The sequence below is a fragment of the Salmo salar genome, chromosome 14, assembly GCF_965601325.2.
Source record: "Salmo salar chromosome 14, fSalSal1, whole genome shotgun sequence".
Classification (NCBI taxonomy): Eukaryota; Metazoa; Chordata; class Actinopteri; order Salmoniformes; family Salmonidae; genus Salmo; species Salmo salar.
The window spans coordinates 96,966,893-96,990,097 of NC_138304.1; the positions used below are offsets into that span (position 1 = coordinate 96,966,893).

A 23,205-nucleotide genomic window follows, 5' to 3' on the forward strand; every position below is an offset into this window, starting at 1 on the left:
ATCGACAGGGCTGTAGTGGAGCAGGTTGAGAGCTTCAAGTTCCTTGCTGTCCACATCACCAACAAACTAGAACGGTCCAAACACACCAAGACAGTCGTGAAGAGGGCACGACAAAACCTATTCCCCCTCAGGAAACTAAAAATATTTGGCATCAAAAGGTTCTACAGCTGCAACATCGAGAGCATCCTGACTGGTTTGGTTGCATCACTGCCTGGAATGGCAACTGCTCGGCCTCCGACCGCAAGGCACTACAGAGGGTAGTGCGCACGGCCAAGTACATCACTGGGGCTAAGCTGCCTGCCATCCAGGACCTCTACACCAGGTGGTGTCAGAGGAAGGCCCTAAAAATTGTCAAAGACCCCAGCCACCCCAGTCATTGACTGTTCTCTTTACTACCGCATGGCAAGCGGTACTGGAGCACCAAGTCTAGGACCAAAGGGATTCTCAACAGCTTTTACCCCCAAGCCATAAGACTCCTGAACAGGTAATCAAATGGACTATTTGCATTATACCCCCCCAACCCCTCTTTTACGCTGCTGCTACTCTCTGTTTATCATATATGCATAGTCACTTTAACTATACATTCATGAACGTACTACCTCAATTAGCCCCACTAACCGGTGCCCCCGCACATTGGCTACCCGGACAATCTGCATTGTGTCCCGCCACCCACCACCCGCCAACCCCTCTTTTACGCTACTGCTACTCTTTGTTTATCATATTTGCATAGTCACTTTAACCATACCTACATGTACATACTACCTCAATTTGCCTGACTAACCGGTGCCTGTATATAGCCTCGCTACTGTTATAGCCTCGCTACTGTATATAGCCTCGCTACTGTTATTTTTCACTGTCTTTTTACTGTTGTTTTTATTTATTTACTTAACTATTGTTCACCTAATACCTATTTTTTACTTTAAAAACTGCACTGTTGGTTGGTCTGTAAGTAAGCATTTCACTGTTGTATTTGGCGCACGTGACAAATACACTTTGATTTGATTTGACATCCTCCTACGGAATTTTCTTAGATTTTGAATGCTGGAATATGATTTTTTCAATCGTTGTTTCATGGTGAGTTATTGAAAATGTGCCTGTCATGAAAGGAACTTGTTGTGAGGCAGCTAGTGGCCCTTGTCCCCCATAGAATGTACTGATCTAGAATATGTTGAGTGACTCTCGGCACAAAAGGCACTCGACAAAGAATATGGTAAATGCAGTAGCTAGGGTCATGTTTGGTCAGGGGCGCAACTTTCACTGGATTTCTGTCCCCCCCAGTTTTATCATTGGAATGTGATACAAAACACGGCAACTGTGTGCTTTAGGACCATGCGGACGCCTCCGAGTGGTCGGGCAGGCTGTTTGAAGTGTTTATCCGACCCCCAAAAAAGTAATGATTTTGGGGGGTTAAATTGTCCCCCCCACGTCTGAAACCAAAGTTGCGCCTCTGTGTTTGGTTATGGGAAGCTGACAGAGAAACCGCTGGTCGTTAAGCTACTGTTTATTTAGCTCCACTGTGGGGGAAAACATTGTGACACGCACATGCCTACAAGCACTCTTGCTAACACATTACGTCACAACAGACAGAGAGAGAGAGAGAGAGATAGTAAAATAAAGTCATTTGAATTGAATTGAGAGGGAGGGAGGGCTGGAGGCATTGGCGGAGAAATTCATTCACAAACATCAATTGAATCCGATGCTCTCTCTTTATCTCTCTCTCTCTCTCTCTCTCTCTCTCTCTCTCTCTCTCACTTTCTTTCGCCTCTTCTCCCTCTCACTCACTAACTTAATGTAGCCGGCGTAAAATAAACTGAACACAAATAAACGCAACGTGCAACAATTTCAAAGATTTTACTGAGTTAGTTCAAATAAGAAAATCAGTCAATTGAAATAAATTCATTAGACCCTAATCTATGGATTTCACATGACTGGGAATACAGATATGCATTTGTTGGTCACAGATACCTTAAAAAAAAGTAGGGGCGTGGATCAGAAAACCAGTCAGTATCTGGTGTGACCACCATTTGCCTAATGCAGTGCAACACATCTCCTTCACATAGAGTTGATCAGGCTGTTGATTGTGGCCTGTGGAATGTTATCCCATTCCTATTCAATGGCTGTGCGAAGTTGCTGGATATTGGCCGGAATTGCAACACGCTGTCGTACACGTCGGTCCAAAGCATCACAAGCTTGCTCAAATGGGGATATGTCTGGTGTGTATGCAGGCCACGGAAGAAGTGGGAAGTTTTCAGCTTCCAGGAATGGTGTACAGATCCTTGCAACATGGGGCCGTGCATTATCATGCTGCAACATGAGGTGATGGCGGTGGATGAATGGCATGACAATGGGCCTCAGGATCTCGTCATGGTATCTCTGTGGATTCAAATTGCCATCGATAAAATGCAATTGTGTTTGTTGTCTGTAGCTTATGCCTACCCATACCTTAACCCCACCGCCACTATGGGGCACTCTGTTCACAATGTTCACATCAGCATTCCGCTCGTCCACACAACGCATACATGCTGTCTGCCATCTGCCCAGTACAGTTGAAACTGGGATTAATTCGTGAAGAGCACACTTCTCCAGCGTGCCAGTGGCCATCAATGGTGAGCATTTGCCCACTGAAGTCGGTTACGAGGCCGAACTGCAGTCAGGTCAAGACCCTGGTGAGGATGACGAGCACGCAGATGAGCTTCCTTGAGGCGATTTCTGACAGTTTGTGCAGAGATTATTTGGTTGTGCAAACCCACAGTTTCATCAGCTGTCCAGGTGGCTGGTCTCAGACGATCCCACAGGTGAAGAAGCCGGATGTGGAGGCCCTGGGCTGGCGTGGTTACACATGGTCTGCGGTTGTGAGGCCGGTTGGACATACTGCCATATTCCCTAAAATGACGTTGAAGGCAGCTTATGGTAAAGAAATGAACATTACATTCTCTGGCAACAGCTCTGGTGGAAATTCCTGCAGTCAGCATGCCAATTGCACACTCCCTCAAAACAGGACATCTGTGGCATTGTGTTGTTTGACAAAACGGCACATTTAGAGTGGCCTTTTACTCTCCCCAGCACAAAGTGTACCTGCGTAATGATCATGCTATTTAATCAGCTTCTTGATGTGCCACACCTGTCAGGTGAATGGATTATCTTGGCAAAGGACAAATGCTCGCTAACAGAGATGTAAACAAATTTGTGCACAACATTTTTGAGAAATAAGGTTTTAATGCTTATGGAACATTTCTGGGATCTTTTATTTCAGCTCATGAAACATGATACCAACACTTTACATGTTGCTTATATATTCTTGTTAAGTACAGATCCCCTACATACTGGTCTTGACGAGAAGATAAAAAAACTGTTCAGGGAGGTTCTCTTCTGCTGTTCAACCTGTCCAGTAAATGTGGAGGAGGAGTTAAGATGGAGTGACGTCTTGTTAAAGCTGCAATATGTAACGTTTTGTGCTACCCGATCAAATTCACATAGTATTGTGAGTTATAGATCTGTCATCATCGTTAGAAGGAAGTCTATGAAGTGGTAGATCTGTTCTATGTGCGCTGTTTCTATACTTCCTGTTCTTAAGGTTTGTTTTATCATCTTTTTGCTTTTGGTTTAGTACACCAACTTCAAACAGTTGAAAATTAAATATTTGGGGTTTTTGAAAATATATTTTATCGCGGTTTAGATGGTACAATGACTCGATACACCAGCGGTCACCAACCAAGATCACTTTCTGAGTCAAAATACAAGCCGAGATCTACTGCTCAGATTTCTTTTAAATATGAAATGTAAGCATATACAACATTAACCAATTAAAAACAATTATGTAGCAATGAGGTTTGTGCAGTAAGCTATAGGCCCAATACATTATTACTGCATATTGGCTATAGTTGACTTGCAAATGTTGTTCTTCTCAGACTATTTTGAAATTATATACAAAAATTGTAGGAATGTGATCACAAAGGTAATAGATAATTTTTTGTTTTACTTGTGAGGCACAGCTGAGTGATAATTTGCTTTTTTTTTTTACTGGACTGATGGCCTGCATCTGATGGTCAGTCTGAGAGGAGCGAGGGAGCAGCGTTGACACATGAAATGGTTCAAAATGGGAACACTTTGCCTTCCCGGCGCTATGGCTGCCTTCCGCCAAAAACGCGCAACCATTTTTTTTTAACATGAACGCAAGGCTTTATCGTTAGGTTTTTTATAGACTTGTTTGGAGATCGACTAGGATTGTCTTGGAGATTGAGCAGTCGATCACGATCGACCAGTTAGTGACCACTGCTCTACACTATACATTGCTTGTTTTCTCACATCAACTGAAATTAAGAGAACTATTCACATTTTTGCAAACAGGAAATGGCAGAGCAATTTCTGCATATTGCACCTTTAACGTCCAAAAGTGGAAGTCCCGTCACAGGCTTTCTTTCCATTTCCCTTGAAAACCAGAACATCCAGTTGTTGGGGACTAAAATACAAACACAGTGCCTGACTGTCTAAAGTAAAAAACAGTGGTAACGGCAACCAGATGGTGGGAGGAACAAGGCCTACCAGAGTCTAACCACACACACACACACACACACACACACACACACACACACACACACACACACACACACACACACACACACAGACACACACACACACACACACACACACACACACACACACACACACACACATACACACACACTGTGCAGGGCCTAGCGGAACCCAGCGGAGCTCAGAAAACAGTGGGCAATCAGAGCCTCATCAGACCTAGTGATCCCCGGCCAAGTCCTACTAGACCCAGAGAAGGCAAAGAGGCATAGTCTCCGCACAGTCTTTTTACTGCCCACCAAGGACAAATAAGGCAAAGGCTTTACTACACAAATATATGTGTCTGTCCTGTCTCGATCTGGGATGGCCTCCATATCAAATATACACCCTGGATGTCGGTGAGGGAGAAATGGATATACTCTTTTCTTCTCTGTGTGGGTGGTTTTTGTGAACGTTTCTGATGATATTTTGTCCTACTAGTAGTTTTTCCTTATGAACCCATGTTTGGATATTTGTCCTGATTATATAGATCATGAGGTTCCTTGATCCAAACAATAGTACTGGCTCTCTGTGAGAGGCAGTGAGATGCTACTGGCTGTCTGGGAGAGGCATTGAGATGCTACTGGCTGTCTGGGAGAGGCAGTGAGACTCTACTGCTAAGGGGACAGGACAACTTCACCACATCAAAGGGACGATGGACGGGGCCATGTACCGTCAAATCTTGGGTGAGAACCTCCTTCCCTCAGCCAGGGCATTGAAAATGGGTCGTGGATGGGTATTCCAGCATGACAATGACCCAAAACACACGGCCAAGTCAACAAAGGACTGGCTCAAGAAGAAGCACATTAAGGTCCTGGAGTGGCCTAGCCAGTCTCCAGACCTTAAAACCATAGAAAATCTGAGGAGGGAGCTGAAGGTTCGAGTTGCCAAACGTCAGCCTCGAAACCTTAATGACTTGGAGAAGATCTGCAAAGAGGAGTGGGACAAAATCCCTCCTGAGATGTGTACAAACCTGGTGGCCAACTACAAGCAACGTCTGACCTCTGTGATTGCCAACAAGGGTTTTGCCACCAAATACTAAGTCATGTTTTGCAGAGGGGTCAAATACTTATTTCCCTCATTAAAATGCAAATCATTTTATAACATTTTTGACATGTGTTTTTCTGGATTTTTTTGTTGTTATTCTGTCTCTCACTGTTCAAATAAACCTACCATTAAAATTATAGACTGATCATTTCTTTGTCAGTGGGCAAACGTACAAAATCAGCAGGGGATTAAATACTTTTTTCCCTCGCTGTACTATTCTGGTGAAGACTGTTATAACAAAGCAGGGTATGGTGCATTCGGAAAGTATTCAGACCCCTTCACTTTTTCCACATTTTTTTACGTTACAGCCTTATTCTAAAATGGATTGAATTGCTTTTTCTCCCCACAACAATCTACACACAATACCCCATAATGACATCACAATACCCCATAATGACATCACAATACCCCATAATGACAAAGCAAAAACAGGTTTTTAGACATGGTTTTTAGACATTTCTGCTAATGTATTAAATAAAAAATAACTGAAATATGACATTCACATAAGTATTCAGACCCTTTACTCAGTACTTTGTTGAAGCACATTTGGCAGCGATTACAGCCTTGAGTCTTCTTGGCTATGACCCTACAAGCTTGACACACCAGTATTTGGGGAGTTTCTCCCATTCTTCTCTGCAGATCCTATCAAGCTCTGTCAGGTTTACATTTACATTTAAGTCATTTAGCAGACGCTCTTATCCAGAGCGACTTACAAATTGGTGCATTCACCTTATAATATCCAGTGGAACAACCACTTTACAATAGTGCATCTAAATCTTTTAAGGGGGGGGGGGGGGTTAGAAGGATTACTTTATCCTATCCTAGGTATTCCTTAATTTGGATGGGGAGCGTTGCTGCACAGCTATTTTCAGGTCTCTCCAGAGATGTTCAATCGGGTTCAAGTCCGGGGCCACTCAAGGACATTCAGAGACTTGTCCCGAAGCCACTCCTGCGTTGTCTTGACTGTGTGCTTAGGGTCACTGTCCTGTTGGAAGGTGAACCTTTGCCCCAGTCTGAGGTCCTGAGCGGGTTTTCATCAAGGATCTCTCTGTACTTTGTTCTGTTCATCTTTGCCTCGATCCTGACTAGTCTGCCAGTCCCTGCCGCTGAAAAACATCCCCACAGCATGATGCTGCCACCCCCATGGTTCACCGTAGGGATGGTATTGGCCAGGTGATGAGCGGTGCTTGGTTTCCTCCAGACATTTGGCATTCAGGCCAAGGAGTTCAATCTTGGTTTCATCAGACCAGAGAATCTTATTTCTCATGGTCTGAGAGTCCTTTAGGTGCATTTTGGCAAACTCCAAGCGGGCTGTCATGTGCCTTTTACTGAGCAGTGGCTTCCGTCTGGCCACTCTACCATAAAGGCCTGATTGGTGGAATGCTGCAGAGATGGTGGTCCTTCTGGAAGGTTCTCCCATCTCCACAGAGGAACTCTGGAGCTCTGTCAGAGTGACCATTGGTTTCTTGGTCACCTCCCTGACCAAGGCCCTTCTCCCCCGATTGCTTAGTTTGCCCTGGCGGACGGCTCTAGGAAGAGTTTTGTTGGTTCCAAACTTCTTCCAATTAAGAATGATGGAGGCCACTGTGTTCTTGGGGACCTTCAATGCTGCAGACATATTTTGGTTCCCTTCCACAGATCTGTGCCTCGACACAATCCTGTTTCAGAGCTCCACGGACAAATCCTTTGATCTCGTGGCTTGGTTTTTGCTCTGACATGCACTGTCAACTGTAGGACCTCATATAGACAGGTGTGTGCCTTTCAAAATCATGTCCAATCAATTGAATTTACCACAGATGGACTCCAATCAAGTTGTAGAAACATCTCAAGGATGATCAATGGAAACAGGATGCACCTGAGCTCAATTTCGAGTCTCATAGCAAAGGCCTGAATACTTATGTAAACAAGTCTCCAAAAAATGTATAAAAAACTTTTTTTGCTTTGTCATTATGGGGTATTGTGTGTAGATTGATGAGGACATTTTTATATTTAATTCATTTCAGAAAAGGCTGTAACCTAACAAAATGTGGAAAAAGTTAAGGGGTCTGAATACTTTCCAAATGCACTGTTTTTGGGAGGCAATTGAGTTGAACAGAGTGGGAGAACTCTGTCTGACCTCACTATCTGTAAGACGTTAGGGAAGAGCATCATTACCTTGCTTACATCCACAGTTTTATAATACACATGCTAACCATTGTAATCAAAGTGCTGAACTTTGAACTCTATCTGTCGACAATGAAAGATACAGGGAGCGTTGGCTTCTTTCTCTAATCTAATTTATCTCTCTGTTTTCCTAGAAGAGAGGTACATTTTCACTGTTGGGGAATGTAACATTCTCTCTGGCTCAATCATCAAAATATCCCTATTTCCAACAATCCACTTTCTCTCTCCATCCCCTCCTTTAGTACACTGAAAAGAAAGAAATGTTCTTAAATGGTTCTTCCTCAGCACTTAAGGTTCCTCTGAGAACTCTTGCCCGATAAATAACCTTTGAGTTAAATGCGGGGTTCTAAATATGGCATCTAAGGTTCTTCAAAATTCTAAAAGGTTCTTGAAATGTGTGGAAGCCACTATGTCCCTTTCATAGCACACAGCAAATTGGCCAGTATTAACTAGTGTTGAATTTTCAGTGTAAAATTTCTGGTGTTTAATTCAAGAGTTAAATTAACACTGCAAACAGTTCAGTTAAATTAAAACTCAGTGGTGTAAAAGAACCCCAGTGTTGGTGTTAATAACCACAGTTGAACCAAAACCACGGCCATCATTAACACATTTCCCAGCATGCTCTATTGGAGGTTGATATGTAGAATTGTTTGTTTCAATATCTATGTTTTTGCATGTACATTGATTGATGAATTGATCTTATGCTACTCAATATTAACATATATCGTTCTAAACTATTCCAGTCGGTTACTTGGACTTATTGCACTTGTTACTGAAATGGTTGTTCCAGTTTAGATGTTTAAGTTAGTCTCATTTCTTAGTCTTCCAACTCTGGCAATTATTCTTAATGCAGGTTGCGGGTGAATAATAATTCAAGTTGTTAGATATCCCCACTCTTGCTCGATTCCAATAGGAATTACACATCACTTTGCAAGGCAGCATAATGTGACTTGGAGGCCTGATGTGGCCTGTAACCCATGAGTTTCAGGCCACTGTATTAGAGTAAAACTAGGCCCTCAGAAGAAATCCTTATAAAATATACATTATATTGTCTTAAATAATTTATTTTAATAACAACACTTAGGATCTCACTTGGTGAAGACCACAACACTAAACATGTATTAATGCAACAACCATGTCTCTGTCACTAGTAAACACAGTCATGGGTGGTACTGGTAAGATTAAAATTCACTCAAAAAGGCACCGTGGGAAATATATAAATAAGGATTAAAACCCTACAGCGGGGCTGTTTAATTCCGGTCCAGGAGTTCCGAAACATTTCTGGTTTTGGATTTTTGTATGGTTCTTCAGAGACCTTAAAATGGTTCAGCCTTGGCATCGCTCTTCAGAACCTCCTCTGAGTTGTTTTCCCATCCTCCTTCTCTTTGGCCTCCTCTCCCATCTCATCTCTTCTCTCTGCTATATTTCTGAACCAGAGCTTCCGTAAGCCACATCTAAGCATTCATATGCATTCAATCCTGGCTGTGGCTTCTGCAGGCAGAGGCTGCAATGCAGGCTTAAGCTAGTGGGTAATCAGTGAAAACCTTCCCTCCTGCTTCCCGCATACCTTTACCACACACACACACACACACACACACACACACACACACACACACACACACACACACACACACACACACACACACACACACACACACACACACACACACACACACACACACACACACACACACACACACACACACACTCACCGAGGTACTGTCCCTTGCCCTCTCGGAAGGGAGGTCCCACAGGGCCCTTCATCATGGGCTGCATGTACTTCATCTGGGGCATGGGGGGGTAGCCTCCTCCAAGGACACGGCCCCCCAGCAGCAGCAGCACACAGACAGGAGCCAACAGCATGGTCATCAGACTCCCAGGCTCCAGGTTTAGCCGCTAGCAACTGGAATGGAGAGAATGAGAAGAGGAGTGGTTGAGATATTCATGATTATTTGGTCATTGGACTGTGTGAGAGAGAGAGAGGGGAGAGGAGAGGAGAGAGGTGAAGAGATGCAGAGAGAGAGAGAGAGAGGGAGAGGAGAGGGGTGAAGAGAGAGAGAGGAGAGGAGAGGGGTGAAAGAGAGAGAGTGAGAGAGAGAGAGGAGAGAGAGATGAAGAGAGACAGAGAGAGAGAGAGAGGGAGATGAGAGAGGTGAAGAGAGAGTAAGAGAGAGTGGAGAGAGAGAGAGGTGAAGAGAGAGTGAGAGAGAGAGTGGAGAGAGAGAGAGAGAGAGAGGTGAAGAGAGAGTGAGAGAGAGAGTGGAGAGAGAGAGAGAGAGAGAGAGAGAGAGAGAGAGAGAGCGAAAGAAAGAGAGAGAGAGAGAGAGAGAGAGAGAGAGAGAGAGAGAGAGAGAGCAGTGGTAGCGTAGGGGTTGGTACTTGGCTGGCTGAATTTGTTTACATTTGATCACATGTGAAGAGGCTTCATGCCCTTGACATCACAAGAGTTTAGATTTTGGTCATTCCAGAGAACAAAACCGTATTCTCTAAATGACAAATAATACTCAATACTCAGACGATGCAGAACATATCTAGCTAGCATTATAACTCTACTGCCAGTGAGTCAGTCTGGTTAGCATTAGAACTCTACTGCCAGTGAGTCAGTCTGGTTAGCATTAGAACTCTACTGCCAGTGAGTCAGTCTGGTTAGCATTAGAACTCTACTGCCAGTGAGTCAGTCTGGTTACCATTAGAACTCTACTGCCAGTGAGTCAGTCTGGTTAGCATTATAACTCTACTGCCAGTGAGTCAGTCTGGTTAGCATTAGAACTCTACTGCCAGTTAGTCAGTCTGGTTAACATTAGAACTCTACTGCCAGTGAGTCTGTCTGGTTACCATTAGAACTCTACTGCCAGTGAGTCAGTCTGGTTAGCATTAGAACTCTACTGCCTATGGGTCGGTCTGGTTAACATTAGATCTCTACTGCCAGTGAGTCAGTCTGGTTAACATTAGAACTCTAGTGCCAGTGAGTCAGTCTGGTTACCATTAGAACTCTACTGCCAGTGAGTCAGTCTGGTTAGCATTAGAACTCTACCACCAGTGAGTCAGTCTGGTTAGCATTAGCACTCTACTGCCAGTGAATCAGTCAGGTTAGCATTAGAACTCTACTGCCAGTGAGTCAGTCTGGTTAACATTAGAACTGTACTGCCAGTGAGTCAGTCTGGTTAGCATTAGAACTGTACTGCCAGTGAGTCAGTCTGGTTAACATTAGAACTCTACTGCCAGTGAGTCAGTCTGATTAACATTAGATCTCTACTGCCAGTGAGTCAGTCTGGTTAACATTAGATCTCTACTGCCAGCGAGTCAGTCTGGTTAACATTAGAACTCTACTGCCAGTGAGTCAGTCTGGTTAGCATTAGAACTCTACTGCCTATGGGTCGGTCTGGTTAACATTAGATCTCTACTGCCAGTGAGTCAGTCTGGTTAACATTAGAACTCTACTGCCAGTGAGTCAGTCTGGTTAACATTAGAACTCTACTGCCAGTGAGTCAGTCTGGTTAACATTAGAACTCTACTGCCAGTTAGTCAGTCTGGTTAACATTAGAACTCTACTGCCAGTGAGTCAGTCTGGTTAACATTAGAACTCTACTGCTAGTGAGTCAGTCTGGTTAACATTAGAACTCTACTGCCAGTGAGTCAGTCTGGTTAACATTAGAACTCTACTGCCAGTGAGTCAGTCTGGTTAACATTAGAACTCTACTGCCAGTGAGTCAGTCTGGTTAACATTAGAACTGTACTGCTAGTGAGTCAGTCTGGTTAACATTAGAACTCTACTGCCAGTGAGTCAGTCTGGTTAACATTAGAACTCTACTGCCAGTGAGTCAGTCTGGTTAACATTAGAACTCTACTGCTAGTGAGTCAGTCTGGTTAACATTAGAACTCTACTGCCAGTGAGTCAGTCTGGTTAACATTAGAACTCTACTGCTAGTGAGTCAGTCTGGTTAACATTAGAACTCTACTGCCAGTGAGTCAGTCTGGTTAACATTAGAACTCTACTGCCAGTGTGCAAAACTAAAGAGCCCAAGTTGAGAGCCAAGAGGTCAGCCAGGGATGTTATTCAACCCATCCAGCTGCAACATCCATGGATTAGTGTGTGTGTGTGTGTGTGTGTGTGTGTGTGTGTGTGTGTGTGTGTGTGTGTGTGTGTGTGTGTGTGTGTGTGTGTGTGTGTGTGTGTGTGTGTGTGTGTGTGTGTGTGCTTACTTTATGTGTGTTTCTGAATGTGTGTCTGTGTGTGTTATTGGACCCACCCAGGTGCTATAGTGGCCGTGCCAGGGCTGGGTCTGGGCTAACGTGTTTTTGGCTGGCCGTTTGTTTGACCTGTCATAGCTCGTGACAGCTGGACCTGTTTGCTTTAATTTCCAGAAGGAAGGAATGATTGCTTCATCCTCATGTTACCACCACCAAATATTTACACAACACGGATCAAGTGCAAGAGGGGAAACCACCACTAGAAGAAGCTGTGTGTGGGTGTGTTTATGCTCTTGTCTACATGTGTGTGTACGTATGTGAACCGTAAAGTGGATACATCCAAGAGTGTGTAAATGGGACAGTTTCCTCTCCTCCCTGTTTCTCCTCTCTGTATTCCTCTGCTGGTATTTAGAAGCTCTCTAATGATAAGAAAGGACGTAGGTTGAAATCCCAAACCTGTCCGTGAAATGCCTGAACATTCCCACACCTCCATAAACCAGGTAACAGAGAGACAGGATCAACACCTCCATAAACCAGGTAACAGAGAGACAGGATCAACACCTCCATAAACCAGGTAACAGAGAGACAGGATCAACACCTCCATAAACCAGGTAACAGAGAGACAGGATCAACACCTCCATAAACCAGGTAACAGAGAGACAGGATCAACACCTCCATAAACCAGGTAACAGAGAGACAGGATCAACACCTCCATAAACCAGGTAACAGAGAGACAGGATCAACACCTCCATAAACCAGGTAACAGAGAGACAGGATCAACACCTCCATAAACCAGGTAACAGAGAGACAGGATCAACACCTCCATAAACCAGGTAACAGAGAGACAGGATCAACACCTCCATAAACCAGGTAACAGAGAGACAGGATCAACACCTCCATAAACCAGGTAACAGAGAGACAGGATCAACACCTCCATAAACCAGGTAACAGAGAGACAGGATCAACACCTCCATAAACCAGGTAACAGAGAGACAGGATCAACACCTCCATAAACCAGGTAACAGAGAGACAGGATCAACACCTCCATAAACCAGGTAACAGAGAGACAGGATCAACACCTCCATAAACCAGGTAACAGAGAGACAGGATCAACACCTCCATAAACCAGGTAACAGAGAGACAGGATCAACACCTCCATAAACCAGGTAACAGAGAGACAGGATCAACACCTCCATAAACCAGGTAACAGAGAGACAGGATCAACACCTCCATAAACCAGGTAACAGAGAGACAGGATCAACACCTCCATAAACCAGGTAACAGAGAGACAGGATCAACACCTCCATAAACCAAGAAGAAGAAAGACAGGATTAACACCTCCACAAACAGGAAGCAGAGAGACAGGGACTACACCTCCACAAAGCAGGAAGCAGAGAGACAGGATTAATACCTCCATAAAGCAAGAAGTAGAGAGACAGGATTAACCTCCATAAAGCAGGATGCAGAGAGACAGGGACTACACCTCCATAAATCAGGAAGCAGAGAGACAGGGACTGCACCTCCATAAAGGAGGAAGCAGAGAAACAGGGACTACACCTCCATAAAGCAGGAAGCAGAGAGACAGGGCCTGCACCTCCATAAAGCAGGAAGCAGAGAGACAGGGACTACACCTCCATAAAGCAGGAAGCAGAGCGACAGGGACTACACCTCCATAAAGCAGGAAGCAGAGAGACAGGGACTACACCTCCACAAAGCAGGAAGCAGAGAGACAGGGACTACACCTCCATAAAGCAGGAAGCAGAGAGACAGGGATAACCACACCCTCACCTTATAGATCTTCACTTGCAACAAATAGAGAGAGAGAAGAGAGAGAATGGCCTCCCGAGTGGCTCAGTGGTTTAATAAGGCACTGCATTGACCCCAGGCTGGGAGAGCCATAAGTCAGCTTACAATTGGCCCAGCGCCGTCCGGGTTATGGGAGGATTTAGCCGGGGGGGGGGGGGCTTTCCTTGGCTCATCATGCTCTAACGACTCATTGCCGAAGTCAGCCTGTCAGCTGACTTCGGTTGTCAGTCCAATGGTGTTTCCTCCGACACATTGGTAGGACTGACTTCCGGGTTAAGCGAGCAGTGTGCTAAGAAACAGTGTGACATGGCAAGTCATGTTTACTTGCTATATTGTATGTACTTCGCCACCATGGCCTTTTTTTGCCTTTACCTCCCTTATCTCACCTCATTTGCTCACATTGTATATAGACTTATTTTTCTACTGTATTATTGACTGTATGTTTGTTTTACTCCATGTGTAACTCTGTGTTGTTATGTGTCAAACTGATTTGCTTTATCTTGAGATTGCAATTGTAAATGAGAACTTGTTCTCAACTTGCCTACCTGGTTAAATAAAGGTGAAATAAAATAAATAAATAAATGTTTCAGAGGACGCATTTACCAGGTCTCTCTTAGAAAAGAGATATTATCTCAATGAGAAAAAAAATGGTATAAATAAAGATAAAATAAAAAAATGTCTCGACCTTCGCCCCTCCCGAGCCCTTTGGGGAGTTGAGACAAGGTCATAATAACTACCAAATGGATATCACGAAAATGGGGTAGAATTACACCACAAAATGAAGAGAAAGAACTGCTAAACTCATGGAGCGAGAGAACCAGTCATGTTAACCCACACTGCAGGGCTCCTTCCTGAGCCACAAACTCCCCCTAGCTCGTCTTCGCCCTCTCCCTCTTTTACTCAACCCTCCTTCCATATCCTCCCTCTGGCTAGCCTTCACTCTTTCATGTCACATCCTCTTCTCCATCTTTACAGTTCACTCTGGCACATTCTGAAGGATGGATGATGACCTCACATTGGTGTGATCGTTAGTAGTTGGAGACTTGTGTTACTGTACACTACAATGTTTTTATTAATATTATTTCTGGTGGACTATAGCTTTGTCTTGGACTTAGTAGTAGTAGGAGCCCACACTGCCACATACGTCAAGTCGTCCTCGTTAAGCCTTGGACGCTAAACTGTTTTGATCGAGTTTGGCTAAAGCTGCCCATTTTATTCAAGAGAACTGTTTACCAACTTAAAATCATATATATTTGAACAGATTGGTTCTAATTCGGTAGAACTTTGTATTTTGATCATTATAGTGTCTTAGACCAGGTTTAGGTTCCAAACACCAGGTTCCATAAAGTGGGTTCTGAGCACTGGGTTCTAAGGAGGTGTGGGTGCTAAGTACTTCAAAAGGTGTTGGCTTCATTCTATCTGGTTCTGTTTAGTAGCTCAGCTCTTTCTCTGTGGTTGTTTTGTGCCAGTGAGCACATAGTTTGGCGGTATTTTACGGCCGTGTTAGGCTGTGTTTCTGAAAGCCTTGTGCAAGCTTCTCGTAATTAGTCATGTCTGATGTGTGTGTGTGTGTGTGTGTGTGTGTGTGTGTGTGTGTGTGTGTGTGTGTGTGTGTGTGTGTGTGTGTGTGTGTGTGTGTGTGTGTGTGTGTGTGTGTGTGTGTGTGTGTGTGTGTGTGTGTGTGTTTGTGTGTGTAATCTGTGTCAGCACTCACCGAAAAATACTGACTTCCTCTCACTACTCATACTCTACAGAGCTGGAGCCCAATCCAGGAAAAACATGATCACGCGACTGAGAGAGAGGGAGAGAGAGAGTACTTTGCTGGTGTGTGGTTTTGTGGTGGGGGTAATTTAGACGAGTGTTTCAGTGCCCAACGTCCTGCAGGCATCTGAACATTCACACACACACACACACACACACACACACACACACACACACACACACACACACACACACACACACACACACACACACACACACACACAGACACACACACACACACACACACACACACACACACACACACACACACACACACACACACACACTAATCCCCCTGAACCACCTGGGTAACAACACACTAGCTCTCATATGAAACGATGTACCAAGGCATACACACAAAGCTCACCAGTTGCGTTTGTCGCCTGTCTCACGTGTTGAATGTCATTTAACATTGAAATGGAGCAGAAACACCAGGGGAGTTAATAAGAGGAAGACTCAGTACTCCCCAAACCCTAGCTGACTGTGTAGAAGCCAAGGAAGACTCAGTACTCCCCAAACCCTAGCTGACTGTGTAGAAGCCAAGGAAGACTCAGTCCTCCCCAAACCCTAGCTGACTGTGTAGAAGCCAAGGAAGACTCAGTAGTCCCCAAACCCTAGCTGACTGTGTAGAAGCCAAGGAAGACTCAGTACTCCCCAAACCCTAGCTGACTGTGTAGAAGCCAAGGAAGACTCAGTACTCCCCAAACCCTAGCTGACTGTGTAGAAGCCAAGGAAGACTCAGTACTCCCCAAACCATAGCTGACTGTGTAGAAGCCAAGGAAGACTCAGTACTCCCCAAACCCTAGCTGACTGTGTAGAAGCCAAGGAAGACTCAGTACTCCCCAAACCCTAGCTGACTGTGTAGAAGCCAAGGAAGACTCAGTACTCCCCAAACCCTAGCTGACTGTGTAGAAGCCAAGGAAGACTCAGTACTCCCCAAACCATAGCTGACTGTGTAGAAGCCAAGGAAGACTCAGTACTCCCCAAACCCTAGCTGACTGTGTAGAAGCCAAGGAAGACTCAGTACTCCCCAAACCATAGCTGACTGTAGCAGATCAAGTGGCAAAGCAAGACACAGACCAGACACCAGGGACTCTCAGGGACAAGTAGACACGTTCCAAACCACTCCAGACCATCAGCTAATTTCATCATCAGAGAAGGGAATTGAACGCTGCTCTTTCACATGTGTTACATTGTGACTGTCTGGGTTAGAAACCCCTGTTGTCTGTCTGAGTCAGGGTCATATTAGCCCACGGAGCCAAAACTGAGGAAAGACTAAAGGAGAGCGCTATGAGGGGCTATAACACGTTGTCCGTTCTCAGGCAAGGTCACTCATCGACTGTCACAACTGGACAAGACCTTTGTCCTGCATCTTTACCAACATTGACATCAAATCAAATCAAATGTTATTTGTCACATGCTTCGTTAACAACAGGTGTAGACTAATAGTGAAATGCTTACTGACAGGCCCTTCCTAACAATGCAGAGAGAAAAAAAGAGAAATAATAGAAAATAATAACACAAAGAATAAATACAGAATGAGTAATGATAACTTGGCGATATACGCAGGGGACCGGTACTGAGTCAATGTGCAGGGGGACCAGTACTGAGTCAATGTGCAGGGGGACCAGTACTGAGTCAATGTGCAGGGGGACCAGTACTGAGTCAATGTGCAGGGGGACCAGTACCGAGTCAATGTGCAGGGGTACTAGTACTGAGTCAATGTGCAGGGGGACCAGTACTGAGTCGATGTGCAGGGGGACCAGTACTGAGTCGATGTGCAGGGGGACCAGTACTGAGTCGATGTGCAGGGGGACCAGTACTGAGTCGATGTGCAGGGGGACCAGTACCGAGTCGATGTGCAGGGGTACCAGTACCGAGTCGATGTGCAGGGGTACCAGTACCGAGTCGATGTGCAGGGGTACCAGTACCGAGTCAATGTGCAGGGGTACCAGTACCGAGTCGATGTGCAGGGGTACCAATACCGAGTCAATGTGCAGGGGTACCAGTACCGAGTCAATGTGCATGGGTACCAGTACCGAGTCGATGGGCAGGGGTACCAGTACTGAGTCGATGTGCAGGGTTACCAGTACCGAGTCAATGTGCAGGGGTACCAGTACTGAGTCAATGTGCAGGGGTACCAGTACCGAGTCAATGTGCAGGGGTACCAGTACCGAGTCGATGTGCAGGGTTACCAGTACCGAGTCAATGTGCAGGGGGTAAGAGGTAACCCGTGTGGCTCAGTTGGTAGAGCATGGTGTTTGCAACGCCAGGGTTGTGGGTTAGATTCCCACGGGGGACCAGTACGGAGAAAAAATGTATGCATTCACTACTGTAAGTCACTCTGGATAAGAGCGTCTGCTAAATGACTAAAATGTAAAAAATGTAATGGAGGTAGATACAGTATGTACATAGAGATAGAGTGACTAGGCAACAGGATAGACAATTAACAGTAGCAGCAGCATATGTGATGAGTCAAAAGAGTTAGTGCAAAAAGGACAAATGCACTCTGGGTAGCTGTTGGTTACTGTCTAAAGAACAAGTCTGAAGAATCATATTTACATGAATTCAAAGCAGTCACTCCCACTCTGAACATCTGACTCTAGGACTAAGAAGTTGTGTTCTAAATAGTGTCTGTAGTTTTGTGATTGTTCGGACATCCCTTGTAAAATATGCCAATTTTCTGAAAGGTTTACATTTTTGGAGGTTTTCTTCTGACAGCAATGCCCCAACCACAACTTAATAGAATAGCTGGTGAACACTACCACTCTTCAACCAATACCACATCAGAAGGCTGGAGATCATGACCAAACCTCAACCACAACCACATGACATAACTGGAGAGCTTCACCATACCTCAACCACAACCACATATTACCGTACAACAATCCAGCACTGGAGATTCCAACCGTACTTCAACAACAACGACATTACAGCATAACTGTCCACTACTGGCAAACATCGATCAAGAGCATAACTATGTTCACTTACATACCACAACCACATGGCAAAGCAATCCTCCATGTCTCACCTTAGCAACAAGGTGCACCTTACTTCCATAAGGCCCTAGTGAATCCACTTTGCTTTAGCTCACTACTGTAAGAAAGCACTTTACCTAAGTACCCTACTTCCCCATTGAAACACCTTACAATCCAGTGGAGGCTGGTCTCACTTGAAATCAGAGGACGGGCTCATTGTAATGGTTGGAACTGAATTAATGGAACTTTCCGTTTATTCCATTGTAACCATTACTAGGAGCCGTCCTCCCTTCACCAGCCACCACTGTTACAATCTGACCGCTGACTCTTAACCCAAGATAACAATGTGATGCGGACAGCTGAGCAGCACTCTACTATGTCACTTTCTCAAACAATTAATGATAGTATAACTAAATATCAGTCCAGTCAAGGGAGTGGGAAAAGCAAACACACAGCTCACAAGGGACAACGCTGAGTGACTGTGTTAGTGGCTTTATCAGCTGCATGTTTACAATGCAGGTCAACGGAGAAGTGTAAAGTCACGTTTCCACAGTGGGAGGTAAAAGGTACACTTGTAAACACCATACAAACACGCTACACACACTCCTACGAAACTATTTCAAACACGCTACACACACTCATACGAAACTAATTCAAACACACTACACACACTCATACGAAACTATTTCAAACACGCTACACACACTCATACGAAACTAATTCAAACACACTACACACACTCATACGAAACTAATTCAAACACGCTACACACACTCATAAAAAAACACACTGTCAACCTCACACACTGTGCTTATTGAGTCTGAGGGTGTGTGTGAGAGAGGAAATTGAGCGTGTGGGCTCTAATTTGGAGTGTCACGTTTTCACTTAGCCTGAGCGTCAGTCAGGTCTAACAACCTTCTGGTGTCAGCTGACAACCTCAGCTTCCGGTGTCAGCTGACCACATGTTACTCAGCTTGTGGTGTCAGCAGACAACATGTTACTCAGCTTGTGGTGTCAGCAGACCACATGTTACTCAGCTTGTGGTGTCAGCAGACCACATGTTACTCAGCTTGTGGTGTCAGCAGACAACATGTTACTCAGCTTGTGGTGTCAGCAGACAACATGTTACTCAGCTTGTGGTGTCAGCAGACAACATGTTACTCAGCTTGTGGTGTCAGCAGACAACATGTTACTCAGCTTGTGGTGTCAGCAGACAACATGTTACTCAGCTTGTGGTGTCAGCTGACAACATGTTATTCAGCTTGTGGTGTCAGCAGACAACATGTTACTCAGCTTGTGGTGTCAACTGACCACATGTTACTCAGCTTGTGGTGTCAGCAGACAACATGTTATTCAGCTTGTGGTGTCAGCTGACCACATGTTACTCAGCTTGTGGTGTCAGCAGACAACATGTTACTCAGCTTGTGGTGTCAGCAGACAACAAGTTACTCAGCTTGTGGTGTCAGCTGACCACATGTTATTCAGCTTGTGGTGTCAGCTGACCACATGTTACTCAGCTTGTGGTGTCAGCTGACCACATGTTACTCAGCTTGTGGTGTCAGCTGACCACATGTTACTCAGCTTCCAGTGTCAGCAGACAACAAGTTACTCAGCTTGTGGTGTCAGCTGACCACATGTTACTCAGCTTGTGGTGTCAGCAGACCACATGTTACTCAGCTTGTATTATTTACTTCCCCAGAGTCAGATGAATTTGTGGATTTTGGCTGGAGAACTGTAAAGTCCTGCAGGCTGGAGAACTGTAAAGTCCTGCAGGCTGGAGAACTGTAAAGTCCTGCAGGCTGGAGAGCTGTAAAGTCCTGCAGGCTGGAGAACTGTAAAGTTCTGTGGGCTGGATAACAATAAAGTCCTGCAGGCTGCAGAACAGTAAAGTCTACAGGCTGGATCACAGTAAAGTTCTGCTGTGTTCTGAATGCAAAACCAGACGTGCACACAGCTGGACCGAGCATGTGTTTGTGTATGTGTGTGTGTGTGTGTGTGTGTGTGTGTGTGTGTGTGTGTGTGTGTGTGTGTGTGTGTGTGTGTGTGTGTGTGTGTGTGTGTGTGTGTGTGTGTGTGTGTGTGTGTGTGTGTGTGTGTGTGTGTGTGTGTGTGTGTGTGTGTGTGTGTGTGCCGAGCAGCACAGAGCTGTTGTGAAGGAAGTTGTCAATGAAGTGAGTTTGTGTTTATACAGGACCTCCTGCCCACACCTACCATCAACCAATCATGTCAATGCAGAGGTATACGGTGCCCTCTGCATTGTTACAACATTTGAAAGGAGCACAGCGATGCAGTACGGAGCTCAATGTGGCCTCTGCGTTCCTCCAGAATCTCCGCATTGCGTCACACCATCCATACGGTGCCTACGACCATATTTTCGGATAAAGCATAAATTGGCTCTTAGATAGCTTACTACATCTGACTAAGAGTTAAAGTGGGGATAACTGGCCACAGGACCATTAACCTATATAACCTCACACATTTAAAAGTCTGTGTAGGGACCCCCAAGAAGGCCACTGTATTCCCACTGGTCATTAGAAAATGGGAATAACAGGGAGTGAGTAGAGAGAGTGAGTGTGTGAGAGAGAGGAACAGAAAGAGAGAAAAACAGAAAGAGAGATGAATTCTCCAGACAGAACTATACCTTATCCCCTGACAACATGAGGTAGACACATGAGAGAGAGAGAGAGAGAGACAGAGAGAGAGAGACAGACAGAGAGAGAGAAAGAGAGAGAGAGAGAGAGAAAGAGAGGGAAAGAGAGAGAGAGAGAAAGAGAGAGAGAGAGAGAGAAAGAGAGAGAGACAGAGCAGACAGACAGACAGACAGACAGACAGACAGACAGACAGACAGACAGACAGACAGACAGACAGACAGACAGACAGACAGACAGACAGACAGACAGACAGACAGACAGACAGACAGACAGACCCTAGCTCTGCAGACTATATCTTTCTCTTGACCCGTCGCTGCACCTAAACTCAATATGACCGGCTGATTAGGTAATCGAGAATATGAAATAATAAAAAACATCCCTATAAAGGGCAACGTGCTTCCAGCTTTCCTCTGCCTCTGAGTGAACTAACATCAGCCAGTATGAAGGCCATGCAAACAAGTGAATACCATCTCTCTCCTTTAGACTCTGTCTATACTGGCAAACTGCTCTATTTTTCCCCCTGTCTCTCCTCTCCTTGTATCATCTCTCTAAGCCTCTCCCTCTCAGCACAGCACATTGCTGGTGTGAATAGTTTATCGTGCTATGCCAAGACCTGAGCATTGAAATACACACACAGACCAAATCCAAATCAAATCAAATTCCCCCCAACTCCCTCCCAACTTTCCATTCCCCATAGACGACAAGGAAAGAATAGATGAAACAGAGTTAGAGCGAAAGAGAGAAAGAGAGAGAGAGAATGGCTCACAGGGCTAGTTTGACGGATGGAAGAAATGGTAGTGTGATAGATAGATAGAGAAAAAAGTGGAGTGTAGCCTTTTAGTCCAGACTGATGGCTCTGTTATATCAGCAGTGTGTGGTGTGTGAGAGGAGTACCCTGTGCTTTGTCTCCTGTCTCTGTGTTGTGTCTCCTGTCTCCTGTCTCTGTGTTATGTCTCCTGTCTCTGTGTTATGTCTCCTGTCTCTTGTCACTGTGTTGTGTCTCCTGTCTCTGTGTTATGTCTCCTGTCTCTGTGTTGTGTCTCCTGTCTCCTGTCTCTGTGTTATGTCTCCTGTCTCTGTGTTATGTCTCCTGTCTCTTGTCACTGTGTTATGTCTCCTGTCTCCTGTCTCTGTGTTATGTCTCCTGTCTCCTGTCTCTGTGTTATGTCTCCTGTCTCCTGTCTGTGTTATGTCTCCTGTCTCCTGTCTCTGTGTTATGTCTCCTGTCTCCTGTCTGTGTTATGTCTCCTGTCTCCTGTCTCTGTGTTGTGTTGTGTCTCCTGTCTCTGTGTTGTGTCTCCTGTCTCCTGTCTCTGTGTTATGTCTCCTGTCTCCTGTCTCTGTGTTATGTCTCCTGTCTCTGTGTTATGTCTCCTGTCTCCTGTCTCTGTGTTGTGTCTCCTGTCTGTGTTGTGTCTCCTGTCTCTGTGTTGTGTCTCCTGTCTCCTGTCTCTGTGTTGTGTCTCCTGTCTCTGTGTTATGTCTCCTGTCTCTGTGTTGTGTCTCCTGTCTCCTGTCTCTGTGTTATGTCTCCTGTCTCTTGTCACTGTGTTATGTCTCCTGTCTCCTGTCTCTGTGTTATGTCTCCTGTCTCCTGTCTCTGTGTTATGTCTCCTGTCTCCTGTCTGTGTTATGTCTCCTGTCTCCTGTCTCTGTGTTGTGTCTCCTGTCTCTGTGTTATGTCTCCTGTCTCTGTGTTATGTCTCCTGTCTCTGTGTTGTGTCTCCTGTCTCCTGTCTGTGTTGTGTCTCCTGTCTCCTGTCTCTATGTTATGTCTCCTGTCTCCTGTCTCTGTGTTGTGTCTCCTGTCTCTGTGTTGTGTCTCCTGTCTCTGTGTTATGTCTCCTGTCTCTGTGTTATGTCTCCTGTCTCTGTGTTATGTCTCCTGTCTCTGTGTTTGTCTCCTGTCTCTGTGTTGATGTCTCCTGTCTCTGTGTTGTGTCTCCTGTCTCCTGTCTCTGTGTTATGTCTCCTGTCTCCTGTCTCTGTGTTGTGTCTCCTGTCTGTGTTGTGTCTCCTGTCTCCTGTCTCCTGTCTCC

General features: G+C 45.1%; 1 protein-coding gene across 2 annotated transcripts in view; it reads right to left on the bottom strand.

Annotated features, from left to right (window-relative positions):
- LOC106570550 (uncharacterized) overlaps positions 1-23,205 on the bottom strand; it is an 83,742-nt gene that overhangs the window by 7,593 nt on the left and 52,944 nt on the right. For both annotated transcript variants that reach the window (XM_014142995.3, XM_014142994.3), the window contains one exon: positions 9,492-9,682. In XM_014142995.3, coding sequence (XP_013998470.1) covers positions 9,492-9,648 — 157 coding nt within the window. In that variant the 5' untranslated portion in view covers positions 9,649-9,682. The remainder of the gene's footprint in view (positions 1-9,491; positions 9,683-23,205) is intronic.